General features: G+C 35.6%; 1 protein-coding gene across 4 annotated transcripts in view; it reads right to left on the reverse strand.

Moving 5' to 3' along the window:
- The window catches only part of MYO9A (myosin IXA), a 2,281,069-nt gene that overhangs the window by 231,056 nt on the left and 2,032,576 nt on the right, over positions 1-17,437 (reverse strand). For all 4 annotated transcript variants that reach the window (XM_044077496.1, XM_044077494.1, XM_044077495.1 and 1 more), the window contains one exon: positions 5,125-5,172. In XM_044077496.1, coding sequence (XP_043933431.1) covers positions 5,125-5,172 — 48 coding nt within the window. The remainder of the gene's footprint in view (positions 1-5,124; positions 5,173-17,437) is intronic.

Genomic DNA, 17,437 nt, shown 5'->3' on the forward strand with positions numbered 1-17,437 from the left:
TGAGTCAAACAATGAAAAAAGGGTTTCTCAGTGGAGTACTTAGCTTTCAGACTTCTCTCTGTCGTAGACCAACCAATGCATTGACATATTGCTTCAGGCTCTGATGGCAAGAAGAGACTGAAATCATGACATCAGCTAGCTCCCTATATACATCAGCGTACTGATGTCCGTCACTGTGTCCAACAGCTCTTAAAGGAGGGAGATTTTTTTTTCTATGGTAGCCAGGCCAGCCAAGGGTTTTCACTGCAGGAAATTCCACAAGTCAGGACTGCAACAGTAAAACACAAAGAACATCAGTGGTTTGGATGAAGAGGTTGCACCATCTTCAGGGTGAGCATTTTGAATTTCGTTACCTTCAGAAAGGTATTTAGGTAAGACAAATCTAACACTGGTCTTCAAGATAGCTCCTTTTAGGCTACTAAAAATTCTGGAGTAAAATAATTTCCTTTTTATGGTGTAGAAACTGCCTCTATAACCCTGCTTTTAACTTGCAAAGGAGTACCAGGGAGAAAAGATGTGTCTGATATGGTGGGTACAGGGGAAGTCCCTTGAAATGTGGAGGATTTTCTGTCCACTGACAAAAGTATCCTCTGAAAATTATTCTCAGCACCCATCTGTCTAGGATTGTTTGTGGCCAGGCTGCTGGGTTGAGTGAAAGCCTGGGGAAAGCGGAAAAGAGAGGAGGAACTGGATGAAGGGACGGGATGCTGAGAGTCTCAGCATAGTGATTCTTTAGCAAGGGAATGGTCTTGTTGGAAAGGAACCCTTTTTATTTAGTCTGGAAGCAATATACAACTGCCATTTTCTCTTGGAACCTTGACACTTGTTAGGCTAGGATTTTTGTTTGTTCTACCCTTTGAAGTTGGATGTCTTGTTAGGGGGAGAACTTGGGAATAGGAAACATTCTAGATACTCCATGCGTCAATTTACCTCTATCATTCAAATGTTTGAGAATCTGGGTGGGAGCAGGTCCAAACACGTATTCAGAACTTACAAAAACATGAAAGGTAACACAACCTCAAACCAAGAAAAAAAATGCCAAAGACCCTGGTGTCTTTCTAGTAAAAATCAAAAATTTAATTAAACAGCATAAACACTTTCATCTTACATCCTGGTAAAACTTCAGCAGATAAAACTCATTACAAAAATACCCACTTAAATAGTTCAAAGATCACATGATGCATAAAGAACTTTTAAAATGCCAGACACAATTTGCCTATAACTAATAAAAAAAAATAAGTAATGCAGTAGCAGATTTTTCTGATGAAGTTTCTCACAGACGAAATGAAAGCGCTTAAATAAACTGTTGGATTCGTTTTTGGCTTCTTTATTTTTTATCAGTTTGTTTGGATCTGTGTTCTACGTGTTGTATGCAGTAGCATATCCTATTAGATATCGGACATAACAGCACAAAAGCAAATTAAATAAACAGTGAAATACCCCCCAAACCTATCAAAAAATTATATTTAAAAGCATTGAATTAAAAATCACCTTTTTAAAGCTTTTAATTTTAGAAGCGGTGGAACTCAGGTATGCTCATTCAACCCAGGCCAGTTATGTGAGTTCTAATATAGTTGCCAATATAACTATCTTTTTTCAAGTATCAATGGCCATGAAAGAGTGAGATAGGATGCTTGTGGGGGTCCATGTCCATTGATACTTGAAAGATTTTAATTTAATTTACTTTTGCACTGTTATGTCTAATACCTAGTAGGATGTGTTACTACATAGGCAAATTGTGTCTGGAACTATAAAAGTTCTTTATGCATCATGTGATTTTTGAACTATTTAAGTGGGTAGTTTTGTAATGAGTTTTATCTGATGAAGTTTTACCAGGATGTAAAATTAAAGCACTTATGTTGTTTAATTAAACTTTTGATTTTTAGTACAGATACACTGGGGTCTTTGACATTTTTTTAATTTACAAATTCAGAACTTAAATGAGCATTCCAAATCTCAGTTTTAAATCCTCAGAAAAATTCTGGTTATGTAACCAAACAGGCGTGAGATTCAAACTACTGTACTCAGCTATCCTCAAAATATTTTTTTTTCTTGGAGGAACAAAATCATTTTTGATGAAGTACATGCTAAGGAAGAAATACACTCGTTTGTCCAACAAAAAGTGAGCCATGAAACAGAAGGAGATTCTGCTTCTTATTCTTCTGGTAATAAAGACCACAGAGAGACTGTGCCAGTGAAACCTTTCTCAGTGTTTCATCAGAAAGTGATTGAGAGAGAAAAAAGCACAGAAGTTGACTAGAGGAATCGAGAGTGCACTGGAGATGAAGCAGATACAGGGTTTGGGAGATGGAGATGAACAAGAACAGAACCATAGAATCTGGAAATATAGGACTTTCTTGTACTTTGTTAAACTTGTAGGGGACTCTAAAGCATATGACTGAAATCAGTACCCTGGAAATTGATAAATGTGGAATTACAAAGCAATAATTATACTTGTGAAACAGGACAGAACAAGAAAATCTGGAAATATTGGACTTATTTGGACTTTGTTAAACATGTAAGGGACTCTAAAGCATATGTCCTACTTCATGTTATTAATGTTTGGAAAAATACTCAGAAGAGGGGAACAGGAAGGAGAGCAATCATTCTAAGTACAGCATAGCCTGTCACTAGAACAGAAGTGGCTGTATTTCTAGAAATAATGTTTGCATCTTCTAAGACAGTCCTCTCAGCATTCTTGAAACCAGAGTCACATTAAAAACAATATCATTCATATAACATTTCTGTTCAACAGGAAAAGATGCAACAAAGTTATCTAAACTGTAAGCACATTGCAAAATGAACTTCCACATAAAGCCCTGATAATTAAAAATTCTAGAGACTAAATTAATAAGCTGAGCAAATTTTTCCCAGAGATGTTAACCACTTGCCAATTTTATCCAGGGGTGCAGGTTAAAAAAAGCCAAAGTCCACTCATTACAGCTGGCAGCTAGAGAAAGTGCAGCTGGGTCAGCTGACAAAGCAGCAAAGCGAGATGCCAGATCAAAGTACACCTTGCTTTACCTCATATCCTTTTTAGGAACTGGTTCACTAGCTAAAAAAGTTTTACATGCAGTTTTAGAGACATCTTCTAAGGCTGGTAACAAAGAAGAAAAAGCCAAAACATTTTTGAATCTCAACTTCAATAAGATTTTAAACACCATCCACCTCTGGCATAGCACCAGATTGTTTCCAGTCAAATGCATCTCTGAACCTAGCTAAAATCTGTGGAAAGGTGAACACCTGCTTGGGTTATTGAACCTGAACACCTTCTGAAGAATCAGACTAGACAGACCCAGAGTGTTTACTACTACATGCATCAGAGTCTCCATCAAAATTTGCATCATTAGACTGATCTCTAGAGAATGTAGCAACATAGTCATTCTGAATAGGAGCAGAGTCTCAGAGATTAGCTGACTAAAACACTCTTAGTTAAGGAAAACATCATCCCTATACAGGATAACCTAACTGTCTGCAAATGTGGTGAAGTTTATGTTTCGTATTACTGTGAACTATGCCTGTGGACAAAATATCTATGGACAGAGTATTATGTCTGGCAATCGGTCTCTTATGTTGGACCTTTCCTGCACCTAAAGGGTTGGGTTCTTCTGTACCTGAACCATGTAGAGTAATAGCTCATGAGGATTTGTCTGACACCCATACCCTAGATGGCTGTGGGATCACACCAGAGTGTGACAGGGTAAAAAGTAAGTGGTTTGCAGGATGGCTTAAGGCAGCCATAGATTCACAAACAATCGGCTGAGGCATGTTTTTGTTGATTGTTTTTTTCTTTTTAGCTTCAGCTGGATTTGATTGGGGGGAGGTGGAGACAGCTGTATCAGGATCCATCAAGTCTGGGAAAAACACTACCCAGAATAATACACTGACACTAATAAGGGCTGATTAAGGCTAACAATAACAGTAAAATTCACTTGTCCAAGTAGTGCAGAAAATCAAATATATGCTCTTAAATCAAATAGAAAACGATTAAAACAACTTCAATAAGCATTTATTTAAAGATTCCCACATCAAAAATGAAAAGAAAAACTCCACATGCAAATAATCTGAAATATTTAATATGAATTAAATTAAAATGAATATAAAATACTCACTGTCACAAAATGCAAATAAAGTAATTTGAACTAAAATTGTGACAATGATAAAAACACTATACCAGTGTTAAACCAGTGGATAATATCCTATAAATGAAGAAAAAAGTGAAAAACATTCAATATTTTCCTGTCAGAACTTCAACATGAAGCAGATAAATAACAGAAACAAGAGGAGCAATTAAACTGAGGCTATACATGCACAAGACAGAACCTAGAGTTCAAATGACACCTCAGAACTTCAGTTTCCCAAGACAAACCATAATACTTAAGCTCAGTATTAAACATACAAACAACACAGCAGTTAAGTTAGAATCCCCAAAGGGATTAGCAGTGGAAAATAGCCAGTATAATGAAATAAAACGTTAACATTAATTATTCTTTAAAATAAAACAGAAAGAAATCAAAAGTATATAATAATAAAAAGAAAGGAAACTACCCAAAGGGATCTCATCTGAGTCCAGAAGCTGTAAACCACCAATACAGTCTGCTGAGGAGCATAGCTCTCAACCAAATCAGGGACCAATCCAGAAATAATCAGGGCCACTTTTACATTATTAACACTATTAACATGAGACACTGATAGAATAAAAGAATGTGAATTAATATACATTTTTCTGGTCTAAAAGAAGTCTACAACTCTAATTACTATCATTATTTACTATGTACAATTAACCACCTTTTCTCAGATTGTCACCAGTTTTAAGAGGGATTAATAGGTAAGACTTAAAATTTGAGTCAAAATTGGGGACAGATGAAAGGTATGCTGAGGAGATTTAACTGTGTTATTCCTACAGATGGCACTTAAAGACTGGAAAAATGACTTCCTGTGACAGGGTTTAGGCTTCCCTTGATGGGAGGGCTTAGCCGATCCCTTATCACACAAAGTGAGAGGAGGGAATTCTGAGGTCTGGAAAGCTGCCTGTGTGAATTTGTGCAGGAAGAGTCCATATGCCAGCATGCTGTAACAATGTTTACTACAGTACAACTCCTAACATGAAAAAGCGAAACTTACAATGTCTGCTTCTTTCTTCCTCCTCTTCTTGCGTTCGTTTTTTGGCACCTAAAGAAAACGAGAGGAGTAAGTAAAAGGTACTGCAGCATCACCGGCAAGTTAGAATAAGTTGCACAGCATCAACTTCCAATACTCCAATTACCTCTGGCACATACTAATAAAATTAATTTGAATAATAAATTAATAATAAAATATTCATGAAATGGAAATAAGATGCGCCACTCAAAGGCAGCAGATGTAAAACATCTGCTTTCAAGAAAACAAGACTTCAGCAAATCTATTTCACACTTGACAAAGTGACTTACTTCACCAACAGATCTTTAAAAGTGTGCCACACAACAGGTTGTAAAATGAAGAAATAGCCAATTTGGAAATGTAGTGTTACTAATCATTGATGTCAGCGAATCGTCATAAGTTTACTTACTGTGTATTTACACAGGCAGAAACAAGCATCCAAAAGATTTTTCCATTTACCTTTAGTTACTCTTATGGTTCATTCAATGCAGGATTTATGCATTAATGTGGTATTCCTGACTCCTTCAATAAATAAGCTGCTTAAACAGGTTCTACGCATTAATGTGACATTCCAGGCTGATTCATAAATGAGCTGCTTCAGTCATTCATTCACATCTTATCCGTAATCCACTGTGTTTGAAAAGAGCATACACTTGGCAACGATGGAGACTATGTGAAGTTACCAAAGCCTAGCTCACTAAAGCCTGACTTACCAAACAGGGTATGCCACTGTTTAAACTCCCTACAGTGGGAACACATACAGGAAGCAAAACTGTATATTATTTTTATGTATTGTATTTAGTTTCCCTTTTCTCTGCTACAACATGGCCTCAGAGGTAGCACATTTAAAAACTGATGTATGTAGAGGCACAAATTGCACACAGGGGGATGCAGCCCCCTCCAAAAACATTTACTGCCCTGCAATTATACTGTGATGAGCTTTAAACTGCATACTGTATAATTATAGCTGGCATGCCAAATTAGAACTCCAATGATGGTATGTATATGCATATGCCCAGACTCAGAAAATGCAAAACAACCAAAGACCAGTGCAAGAACACTAACACAATGAAATCCCTCTTGATTATGAAAATAAGCAAAACAGAAAAAGTGACTGGAACCATGAGCAGGGATAAACAGTAGTTAATTGAAAAAAAAAAGTCCACAACTTACTTGAACAGTTTTTTTTTTTAAAGTAATAGTTGTTTATTTCAAGAGTTTAAAATCCATAATGTAGTTAGAAGTGCTTATTCCAGAAGTTTAAAATCCACAAACGTACTTAAAAAGTTGCAAGTGCAGAAGACATTTTCAGCCAGATAGGCTTCATCAGGCAAAGAAACTGAGAAAGACATTGTTCTTAACTTATATACTCAAGGTGTAGTCACATGTTAAAATTGTAGTCACATGGTAAGATAAAAAGAAGTAAAATACTTGCAAAATTGTATGTATAAAAATGTAGGTGACAATAATACAAATGTAATAAACAATGAATGTACTTATAACATGTTGATTTTTCAATTTTTTTAAACATATAGGGTATAGACAAATACAAAAAGCTCAGTGTATTTGAGTATAAGTGCTTCAAATAAGGCTTAATGGTAACCATGTCATTCAAGTAAGAGGGTATATGTGCCTTAAATCTAAAAATCCATTGCAGTTATATCCTCTCTGTGTGTAATTTTATGTCACCCCCTCTAAGTGGTACACAAATAACTTGCAAAATAGCAAATTTAAAAGTATGAGTTAGATCTATATTAAGAATATGTTTATATAAGGCATTTGTTTGAACACTCCCCCTGATGTCTGACACGTGTTGATCTATTCTCTCTTTTAATTATCTATATGTCTTGCCTATGTAGTATGCTTCACACTTGGAGCAGTTTGCTATATATATTGTGTTGTGTGTTGCAATTATCAAATGCTCTTAGCTCAAAATCTGCATCTTTGACTGGATGTTTAACAAACTTGTCAGTATTAATGTACTTGCAAAAAGTGCAGTCATTACATTTGTATGTTCCTTGCTTATTAGTGTAAAAGTAAGATGCATTTTTTGGTTGCACTTTATAACAAAGAATGTTCTTAAAATTACTAGCTCTTCTATAACTAAAACTTGGTGAATCTGATACAATATTCCTTAGCTCAGGTATCTCAGTTAATATAGACGAGTACTTTTTAATAGTGTTCTTTATGACTGGTGTATTTCTATCGTGTAACAGTGTATCTTAGTTTGATATGATTATGACTGGTGGACGATCATACATCTCTGCTAGTGGTTAGCAGAGGTGTGTTTAAAAAAAGCAACTCTTCAAGTAAGTTGTGGACTTTGTTTTTTTTTTTTTTTTGAATTAACTGTTTATCCCTGCTCATGGTTCCAGTTACTTTTTTGTTTTGTTAGTCTTCCCTTATTAGTAACGGACTTGTCATTGCACTAGTACTGTTGTTTTACTATTGACTATGAAAATAACAGCAGCATACCCTGTGCAATAGCTGGGAACACAGCAAACTCTTATGCACTATAACAGTAGTGTACATCTGCTGCCAGCGTGACACTGTTTTATTTTTCTGGATTGGAAGAAGGACTTAGCATGGCATACAAGAATGCTATCAGTGTTACATGGCAAAAACCCATTACACATGCAATACAGAACATGATAGGGTGTTTAGAAATTGAAAAATCCCAGTCCACTGGCTAATACATAATGGACTTGGTGCTACAACTACATCAAACAGTATTATTTTATGAATTTCATTCTTACTCTTTTTAGCAGTTTTTCAAATAAACAAACTGTTATTATTAAAAAAATCTCTTGCAGCTAGTCAAGAATCAAACAAGGTTTTTCTGCACTTCCCTGAACCAAAAGTAGTTGAATTGAACAAAGAAAATTAAATGTCTTGAACACATTTCCTCCAAAGTATATACTGTTGAAAATTTTGAATAAACCACTGCAAAAGATACGATGTTTAAGATTTATTGTGCTTAAAAATTATAGATGACATACTTCAGTTTGAACAGACAGTTTGACTTTAGTGGTTGCAACAGAATGCAACCAGAGGTCTTCTACTATTTTAAACAATTGCTATAGGATCGCAAACTAAACTTTAGCAAAAGCCAACTCAGCCACTATAGGTATACCAGTGACATTGTCAAAGGCCAACTCGGGTACATGTGAAGGTTTACCACAAACTACAGAAGGGTTAAGTGTTTTTTTTAGTCTGGCACATTCTAATTTGCTGATCAGTAGGCTCCTCAGGACCACCCACACTCTGAGTGTGCAGTGCTAAACTATGCATGATTATATACATAAGTATATATTTAGAGAGTTACACAGACACAGATATCTATATATCTACATATATATATATATATATATATATATATATATATATATATATATATATATATATATATATATATATATATATACACTTACATATATATATATATACATACATATATATATATATATATATATATATATATATATATATATATATATATATATACACCCACACACATACATACACACACACACACACACACACACACACACACACACACACACACACACACACACACACACACACACACACACACAGATAAACTAAGTCCCACTTTGGGCATCTGAAAAAGTGGTAACCTTATATGGAGGAAGTGCCTACAGATGCAGTTGGCCCCATACAGATGCATGCAATAGTCGATTGTTTTAGGGCAAGCACATCTTAAGAAATAGCCGCTACACAAAGAAAAATTTGCTAGATTATTTAATTGTTCTGTTATTCAATATGCACACATTAAATTATGACTTAACACCCTATAAACATCAAAAGAATCGAGTCATGGAGGAAAAGCATCAACGGACCAGTCTACCTACCCAGTTATGAAATAAAACTCCCCCAAAAAGTGCTGACACGTAAATAAATGCATGATAAATTGTCCCTCTTTATTTGCAGGTCTTGTTTGCTAAATTCAAAACAGTCACTATTTTTTTCCTAAGACAAAAATCTTGTTCAGTCTTAAACGTGCTTAGAAGTAAGCTACTTCATTTTTTAAGTTAGAATGAAAAACACCAAGGAAGGACTGAAATTACTTTAGATTTAAGATGATTATTATTGTCTCAAAGTTCTACCAATGCCCATCTGAGAATGGATTTTATTTCTCAGGCAGGTACAAGGTAGAAGTATTTATTAAAATAACTTTTACAGACTACATTTTTGGCCTTTGTTAACACTTAAAAACACAAATAATTTTTCATACAGTGACATCAGACGTGCTCTTACCAGGTGTATTGAATGTCATACTTATACTACAAAGTCTCAGCATACATCATGAGTACCCAAAAGCAGTAAAAACCCTTGCATACAGTACGGATGCAGACAGTAAAAACAGGGTGGCACCTACGTACCACTTGATACTTTATTTTCTTGAGTGGTCATCAGTACATAAAATTAGGAAATAATTAAACACAGTGTGACATAAAATGTTACCGAATACCATTTTTCACCCATATGTTAACAATATGTTGGGAGTGGTCTACTTCAAATCAGCGAAAACTGACAGCATCGAAATACTAATCATCGAGACATGTTTGCTGAACATGCAGATAATCGAATACTGACAATATCAAATCCTGGAACATTGAAAAGAGGTTACTGACGTGTAGTTAGTCGCAGCACTATCAACATACCTGTAAATATGCCCATTTCCTCAAGGTAATACACTCTCAGAGTTGGTATATTTAATTTCTGGGGGTGTGGGAAGCAGAGCCCCCACATGGGGGCTGCAGGGGGGCATGGTGTTATACATTATTGTACTGTTTTAATTACTTATTGGATTCATGTTCCTTTAAGAACATGTAGAGTTATGGAAGATTTAGTAGTGGATGTTATGCTTGCGGTGTAGGGTGAATTCCTTATTAATGTATGTGACTGGAGAGATTTGGGTGATGTATTGTACCATTTTTAGTTGGCAGCCTGGTTAGATATATTCAGGGAGCTGTTTTCGATGTTCCAGGATTCGATATTGTTAGTATTCGATTACCTGCATGTTCGGCAAGCTCGACTTGATGATTAGTGTTTTGACAATGTCAGCTATCGCTGATTTGAAGTAGCAGACCCCTTGGGAGCTTCTGGTTGGCTGAAATTATCACAGAAAAATAAAACTCCCCCATTGCTGAAATGTAAAAAGCCAAACAGACTACTGTAATGTTACAGCACTTAAACCTATTCTAATATATGGAATACACTGATTACACTCTATACTCAGAAAAGAAAATAACCTAGTTAAACCGATATTCACATCCAGAACTCTTGCTATTAGCAGGGCTCATGCTGTCACACAGATGTCAGCACCACAGAACTGCACTATAAAGCTAGAGAGCTCTGAATGGAGTGACAGACTTCATGCTGCTATGCAAACAATAAATGGATTCCAAGAAAATTTCCAACTTCCAAAAAGTTCATCTTGAAATTTTTTTTTTCTTTGAATCCACTTCTAGAAAATATAGCAAACTGGTCATAAACCTCTATGTTTGCAAGTGTGTGCTTTACAATTAACAAAATTTACAATTAACAAAATATACTAAATATATACCATATAATGGTCAAATATATACTACAAGGAATTACAAACAGGAAACTAAGTATTTTTAAATTTTTGTATAATTATAAATAAAATTAACTTCTTAAGCTTCACTCTGAAGTTAAGTTTTAGCTACTACTGTTTTTGACCAAAAAAAAAAAAAGTTATTGTGATTGGCAGCCATTTACAATCCTCCATTCAGACATTCATTAAAAATATCAATAAACACAGTACACCTAGTATGACATAAAAGTACACACAAAGGTCCAAGTCTAATTTCTCAGAATATGTAAAAGAATGTTTGCAGCTCATGAGATCGATGAGCCTCTCGAGGGTCTATACACAGCCCAAAGTCCTCTAAATAAAAAAAGATCACAAGCTTGACTGTTTATCACAAAAAAATGATACCCAACATTGGAGTACCTCAGGCTCAATCCTGAATCCATCATTATTTATCACCTTCACTAATGATAAGCATTTAAAGACCAACTATCATTATATGCATGGCTCATCTATCATACAAAGCACCGTTAATTTATATAATTTTTATCAGCCGGATTCAAAACTCAATAATTTCCTGCTTTTCCTGTTTGCAAGAAAATAAATTAATACTCAATTAAAAGAAAACTAAGCTTTTGCCACCAATATGTAACCATTTTGACAATAATTAATTGAACAGATACTGAAACTGTTTATCATTAATAATACTTTGATATTACCACAGATAGCAAATTAACATATGAAGAACATGCCAGCATGATTTCAAAATACATCAACAAGAAACTTTGTGCACGACATAGAGTACTACAATCAGAACTCCAATGATAACCCAACTTATTCTATGTTGCAGACATGGATGACATGAAATTCATATTGACAGAGAAGCTCAAGAAGTGAATCTTGGCACCCATGTCAAAAACATATACTACCGGTCATGATCAGTGAGATGTGGTCAGAACTCCTTCCAAAGCATGCAGCTTTATCTGCACTGTGTACTATTAGTTAAAAAATGTATAGTAGTTTTAACTGCCAAAACAAACAAGAAGCAGCGACAATCTGCCCCTCTGAAGCTGTTACAGACACTTTGTTCTGAGAAACTTTCTAAATGTGGCACATAAACTTTCAGAGCTGTTTAAACTTCTGCTTCTGTTAATCCCTAGTATGAGACCCAATCTGATCAGAACCTAGGAGTACTTAACAAGCTTGTCTTTTTTACGGAGTATAATCAAAGCATTCCATACACTACACAGAATAAAGGATAGCTGTCTCAGTCTACTAAGTATTCTTCCTCAGGCAGCACCAGAGAATTTTAGGAGTGAAGAAAGACATTTCTGAAAGGACATTTAAGCAATGTATCATTTCTACCCAAACTTTTTTTTGAGGAATTAATGCCATATTTCACATGCATCAAATTAGAATACAATGTAATATAATTTATTTCCAGCTGCATATTTATACTTTAAATCTGTTACTATTTTTTATTTGCTAATAAAAATCATTATAATTGTACTTAATCATTTAATCATACCTTTTTTCTCTCAATGTCTCTGGTCCCTTTAGAAAATAGATATTGCCAATAGGACTGACACATTCAATAAAATATAATCAAAATCAAATAAATCTAAAACAAAATACTAATTCAGGAAGTAGCAGTGTTTTCCAAAATTAGCAATGGAGATATTTCAGACTGAGCTTTAGCATACAGCCCCACATTTAGTTTTTCATTGTTATTCAGGCAAATAAACATGTCAGAAAAACTTTTTCAGAGCCAGACATACAATAATAATCATATTAATAATAATAAATAACAAAACTAAACAGATTAAACAGCATCAATCCATAAATAAACAAAATTTCTAAACTAAAATTTGATATAAAACTAAAAGGCTAAGAGTAGCAACATTTATGAAACTCTTGGTATCAGACATATGAGCTACATGTGGAAAGCCAGCAGGGATGTTTTTAATGGGCTGACCTACATCCCTAAAGCAACAGCAGGCTTCTCTTGGAGTGAGGATGTTTTTCATTAAAGGTGAAGGGACTGGAAATATTTCTATCATCAAACAGTATGCCGCATTTTTGAAAAAGCCTCTTAAGAGATTTTAAGGATATGTTCATTCTTATCAGTAATGCTGTGTCTCGATATTGGAAGTAGAGATAGCATGGAATTTTGAATTGGTATAATCTGTTGGCAAAAACAGGACAAATGCCTCTGTAGAGAAGGCCACGTAATAAACATGCCAGTTGACATGTTAATATGCATCATACAGGCAAGCATTCTGCCTTGGCTAAGGAAGATTAATGCTGTTCTGTAAGACAAGATAGAAGCAGCAAACAGGTAACTTTATTGGCAAATATGCTGTATTTATTTCATTTGTTAAATGGGTGACTGGAACGGTCAGACTGACTCTTTTCAGCTCTAGCCTACTTCATATAGGGATGTAAATGTACAAGTATAAATGATAGTAAGGCACTTAATATTCCAGAGAATTTTGTACTGAATTATAAACAATGATCAGTAAGACATTCACTATTTTTACACAGAATTTTCATACTGAATACAAAGCAGCATACTATGTTTAAAATTCCAAAATTATAATAGCAAATTGCACTTTTAACAAAATAGTGTGATTTTAGAAATTGCTTTGAGTTAAACTAACAGAAAATGTTCATAGCTGATGGGTTGAATTTGCCTGTTCCTTCACAGGTTGCATCACTGATTACTATAATCATGTCCAACTGAACTTGCAAGTTGATATAAGGAAATGTGAAGCCTACAAGACTTAAAATGTAAAGGCTACAGTTACAAGAGATGACAGAAATGTGGAAAGTGTATGGCGAGGAGAGAATGTGCATTCAGGTTGTGGAGTGTTGAAAGCAGGTACAGGTTGCAGAGAATTATTGGTGTAAAGAAAGACATTTCTGAAAGGACATTTCTTTAATTTAGCCCAGTTAACTGCCAAAGAAATATCGACAAACCCAAAACAGATAAATCACTCCCTTATTCTCAGTAGTGATCAGATCAATTATCAGGTCTCTTTGGCATTATCTCATTAAACATATCAAACAAGTAGAAAAACCCAAAGATTCCCAAACAAAAAGGTCTTAGGCCTAAAGTCCCTGCGCTATTAAGGGAGGCTGTAAGTTCTATCCTTTTATTCAGTCTCTCATTGACATTTGAGGGAATGATCTCTGTCTTGCTTTAACATGTAATTTGAGACCAGATTGTCCTGGACCTCTGTTTCTTCTTAAGTCCAATATCTCCACCAGTACTGCAATCAGGGACCTGAATCTTACCAACAGATAAATAAAACACAATGGAGGGACATGTTTTTAACCCACCATCTGATAAAACTCTGGAATAAACATCCTCTTAATGTTAAACAGTGTGATTTACCATCTTTCTTTAAACATAAACTAGACGATTGGATGGGTATCCACAAATTTACTCCAGTACTAATGAGTATGGCCCTCATGGAGAAAGGAGGTGCTGCCTGAGGAAGGATACTAGCATGGTGAAAATGGTTATGAGACTCAGTGGAATGGAATACCTATGAATCTATGAGGACAGGGTGGATTCTTCACAGATGCTTGGAAGAAAAGAGTTCCAGATAGTATGGCCTAATGTGCGAAATGATCATTCAGCTATAGTTAAAGTGAAGATGGGATTTTGCAAGGTAAAACAGCCTAGAGTTTTGATATTTTAAAGAACAGAGGGGGAAGAAATAAAAGAGTTTGTTGGTTAAACGTTGACAGAATTCAGTACTCAGGATATTACAAAGTGTGGTAGAAAACAGCTAGGTGGCACATAATGTAATCTGCATTGTGCTGGTTGAATTTAGAAAATTACAACATTGTGAATGTTGGTGATGAGTAAAAATAGAGAGTTTACAATATGGACATCACAGTAAACTTATTTATTTTTTATTTTACATTTGTTGACCGGGCTAGTCTAACTGGATATATGTCCATTTTCAGCAGGGGCCCGGGGAGATAAGCTCCATGACACACAGATAAAACAACAGCAAATAACATAAAACAACATTAGTTGTATATACAAGGACATTTCTGGTTAACACAGAAATTACAGTGTAAAATGTAGGTTCAAATCAACATATAGGTACAAGTACATAAAGAAAAAAAAAAAAAAGAGGCATACAGCCAATACAAAGTACAGGTACAGTACATAATAAAAAAGAGGCAGTTTAATGTATAATTATATTAATAAAGAGTTTTTCCAAAAATAAGTATTCATACGGATGGAAATAATGAAATGTAGAGGGAAATGGTAAATGCCAATAAGGAAGATAGAAGACTTAATGAAAAGTATAGGGTAGGCAGAGCATATATTGGACAGAATAGATGACTAGTCAGGTTTAGTACAGGGGCATAACCAGTGTGTTCTGAGGAAAAGTTTCAGTCTGTTTTTGAGGAGTGATATAGAGGAAAGTGAGGAAAGGTCACTGGGTAGGAGATTTCAGAATTTTCCCACAGTATTAGAGAAGAGAAAATCCCCAGCCCTGTTGCTAGATTTAGATATGTTAACTAGTAGTTTCTGAGATGAACGTAAGGACTTCAGATTATTATAGAGGGTGATGACGGTAGATAGAATAGGAGTATTGGAAGCTTGATAAAGAGTCTTATGGGCAATGGTTAGTTGGTGGTATTTGAGCAGATTCTGTAGTTCCAGCTATTCTAGCTGCTTTAAGAAGTGGTGGGTTCTAAATGGGTTGCCAGTAGCAAATCTGGCTATGTTATTGTAGGAGATTTCCATTTTGTTGAGGTTGTTCTTAGACAGATTAGTGAAAATGGATGAGGCATAGAGGAGTGTAGAGATTAGATGAGTGTGTGCAATAGTAGTTCTGGCTGTAGGTGACAGGAAGGGTTTAATTCTGTAGAGAGAGAGACAATTTTTTTGTTGACAGTTTTTATAGTATTGTTGATGTGAATGTCAAAGTTAAGGTTGTTGTCAATGGTAATACCAAGTAGCTTGGTAGTTGGGTCTGGTGATATAATGGTACCATTAGTGGATGTAACTGAAAAATCTATGGGAGAGGACTTATGAGTAGGAGTGAAAAGGAGGAGTTTAGTTTTTTGGGGTTCAAGAGAAGGCAACGCTGCGTGAACCATTGTTCAACTGTGTTAAATACTTTTTGGGTAAGGGAGTGAAGTTCAGAGGTGGATGTGGCTAAGCATATAAGTGTGGAGTCGCCTGCGTATTGTATGCATGTAGCATGGGGGATTGATAGATGAAGGTCACTGATAAATATGGAGAAAAGGAGAGGTCCTAATATGGACCCCTGAGGGACACCAAGGTAAATGGGTAGGAGAGTAGATAGAGTGTTGTGCCAAAGCACAGCCTGTTGTCTTTTATCTAAGTAGGATTGGAACCATTTCATAGAAAGTGCATCTAATGACAGGGATTTGAGGATATCTGTAAGAATCTGGTGATTTACCACGTTGAATGCCTTGGACAGGTCAATAAATAGTGCAGAGGAAAGCATATTACAGTTTTGTTTTTTATTAATACAATCCGTAAAGGAAAGGAGGGCAGTGGTAGTGCTGTGGGAAGGTCTGAAACCATGTTGACAGCTAGAAAGTAAGTTATTTTGGATTAGGTGGTCTAGCAATTGCCTATGGATGCATTTCTCCATTATCTTCGCCAAAGGAGAAAGAAGGGCTATGGGACTTGCTGAATGGGGGCTGCTATGGGTGACAAAGGAGGGAATATAAAAATCTGTTTAGAATACCAGTTATGCTAAAAATTCATACAAACAATATCTTTTGTAAGTGGAGCTGGTGTCTTCCCTTAATAGCCCTACCACCTTCATTTATGTACAACGTTGATGCACAGAGATGGGAGTATGGCTTCTAGGGCACCATCACACTTCTAAGTAATACAGGTCAAAATTTACTTAGGTATGACAAGATGTAGTGTTATGTCCATAGTGATGACACACATTCAGTAAACCTCACAATTATCATTTTTAATTGCCATAACTGCCAGCTAGTGGAATTAGACTGGAATCACCAGACAAGTAAGGGTAGGGCATGCTCAGCTTTATCAACACATTCAGCCCTTTATCAACCTAGCTAGCAGTCAGCAATACTGTGACCCTATAAGCCAGTTTCTGCTTCTCAAACTCAGTTCAGATTCATGCAAAATGCTGACGGAAGAAATGTCAAGGGCCAAACAAGCACTAAGGCACTGGAGGTTAGTGCTTAATTTCCTGTATGCACCAAATAAGACCAAATGTGACCTTTAATAACCTGCTGGTTTAAACCACTGCAAGGGTTTAAAACTCAACTGTAACATACTTTGGTTAGTCTCTGCATTTGTCCCAAGGCTAAAACACAGACAATCACTTCTGTAAAGTATGGCTTAATATCATGGCACTACTGTGAAAGTCATTAATAAATAAGAAAAACAGATGAGGTCCCAAACCACAGATCAGTTGGACACCCCTTTAAAACAAACTTACACTAAATAGGAAACATTTAAATGAGGATTAATTCTCCTGCAAAGAAAATCAGGAGACCAGCTAAAGGCCTAAAAGCAACACACAGTTGCCTAGCTGGTTCACCAAACAGTATTATCTGCAATATAAAAGCATCAAAGCTCCTATTAAGGCTAGAGATAGTGTCCCTGTTGGGGTGCATTTCTCACTTTATTATACAAAGACACAGTAACTGACAGAGCAATTGGTGTAGTATGCCTCA

The sequence above is a fragment of the Protopterus annectens genome, chromosome 7.part0 (assembly GCF_019279795.1).
Source record: "Protopterus annectens isolate FY-2018-M chromosome 7.part0, PAN1.0, whole genome shotgun sequence".
NCBI classification, from domain to species: domain Eukaryota; kingdom Metazoa; phylum Chordata; order Ceratodontiformes; family Protopteridae; genus Protopterus; species Protopterus annectens.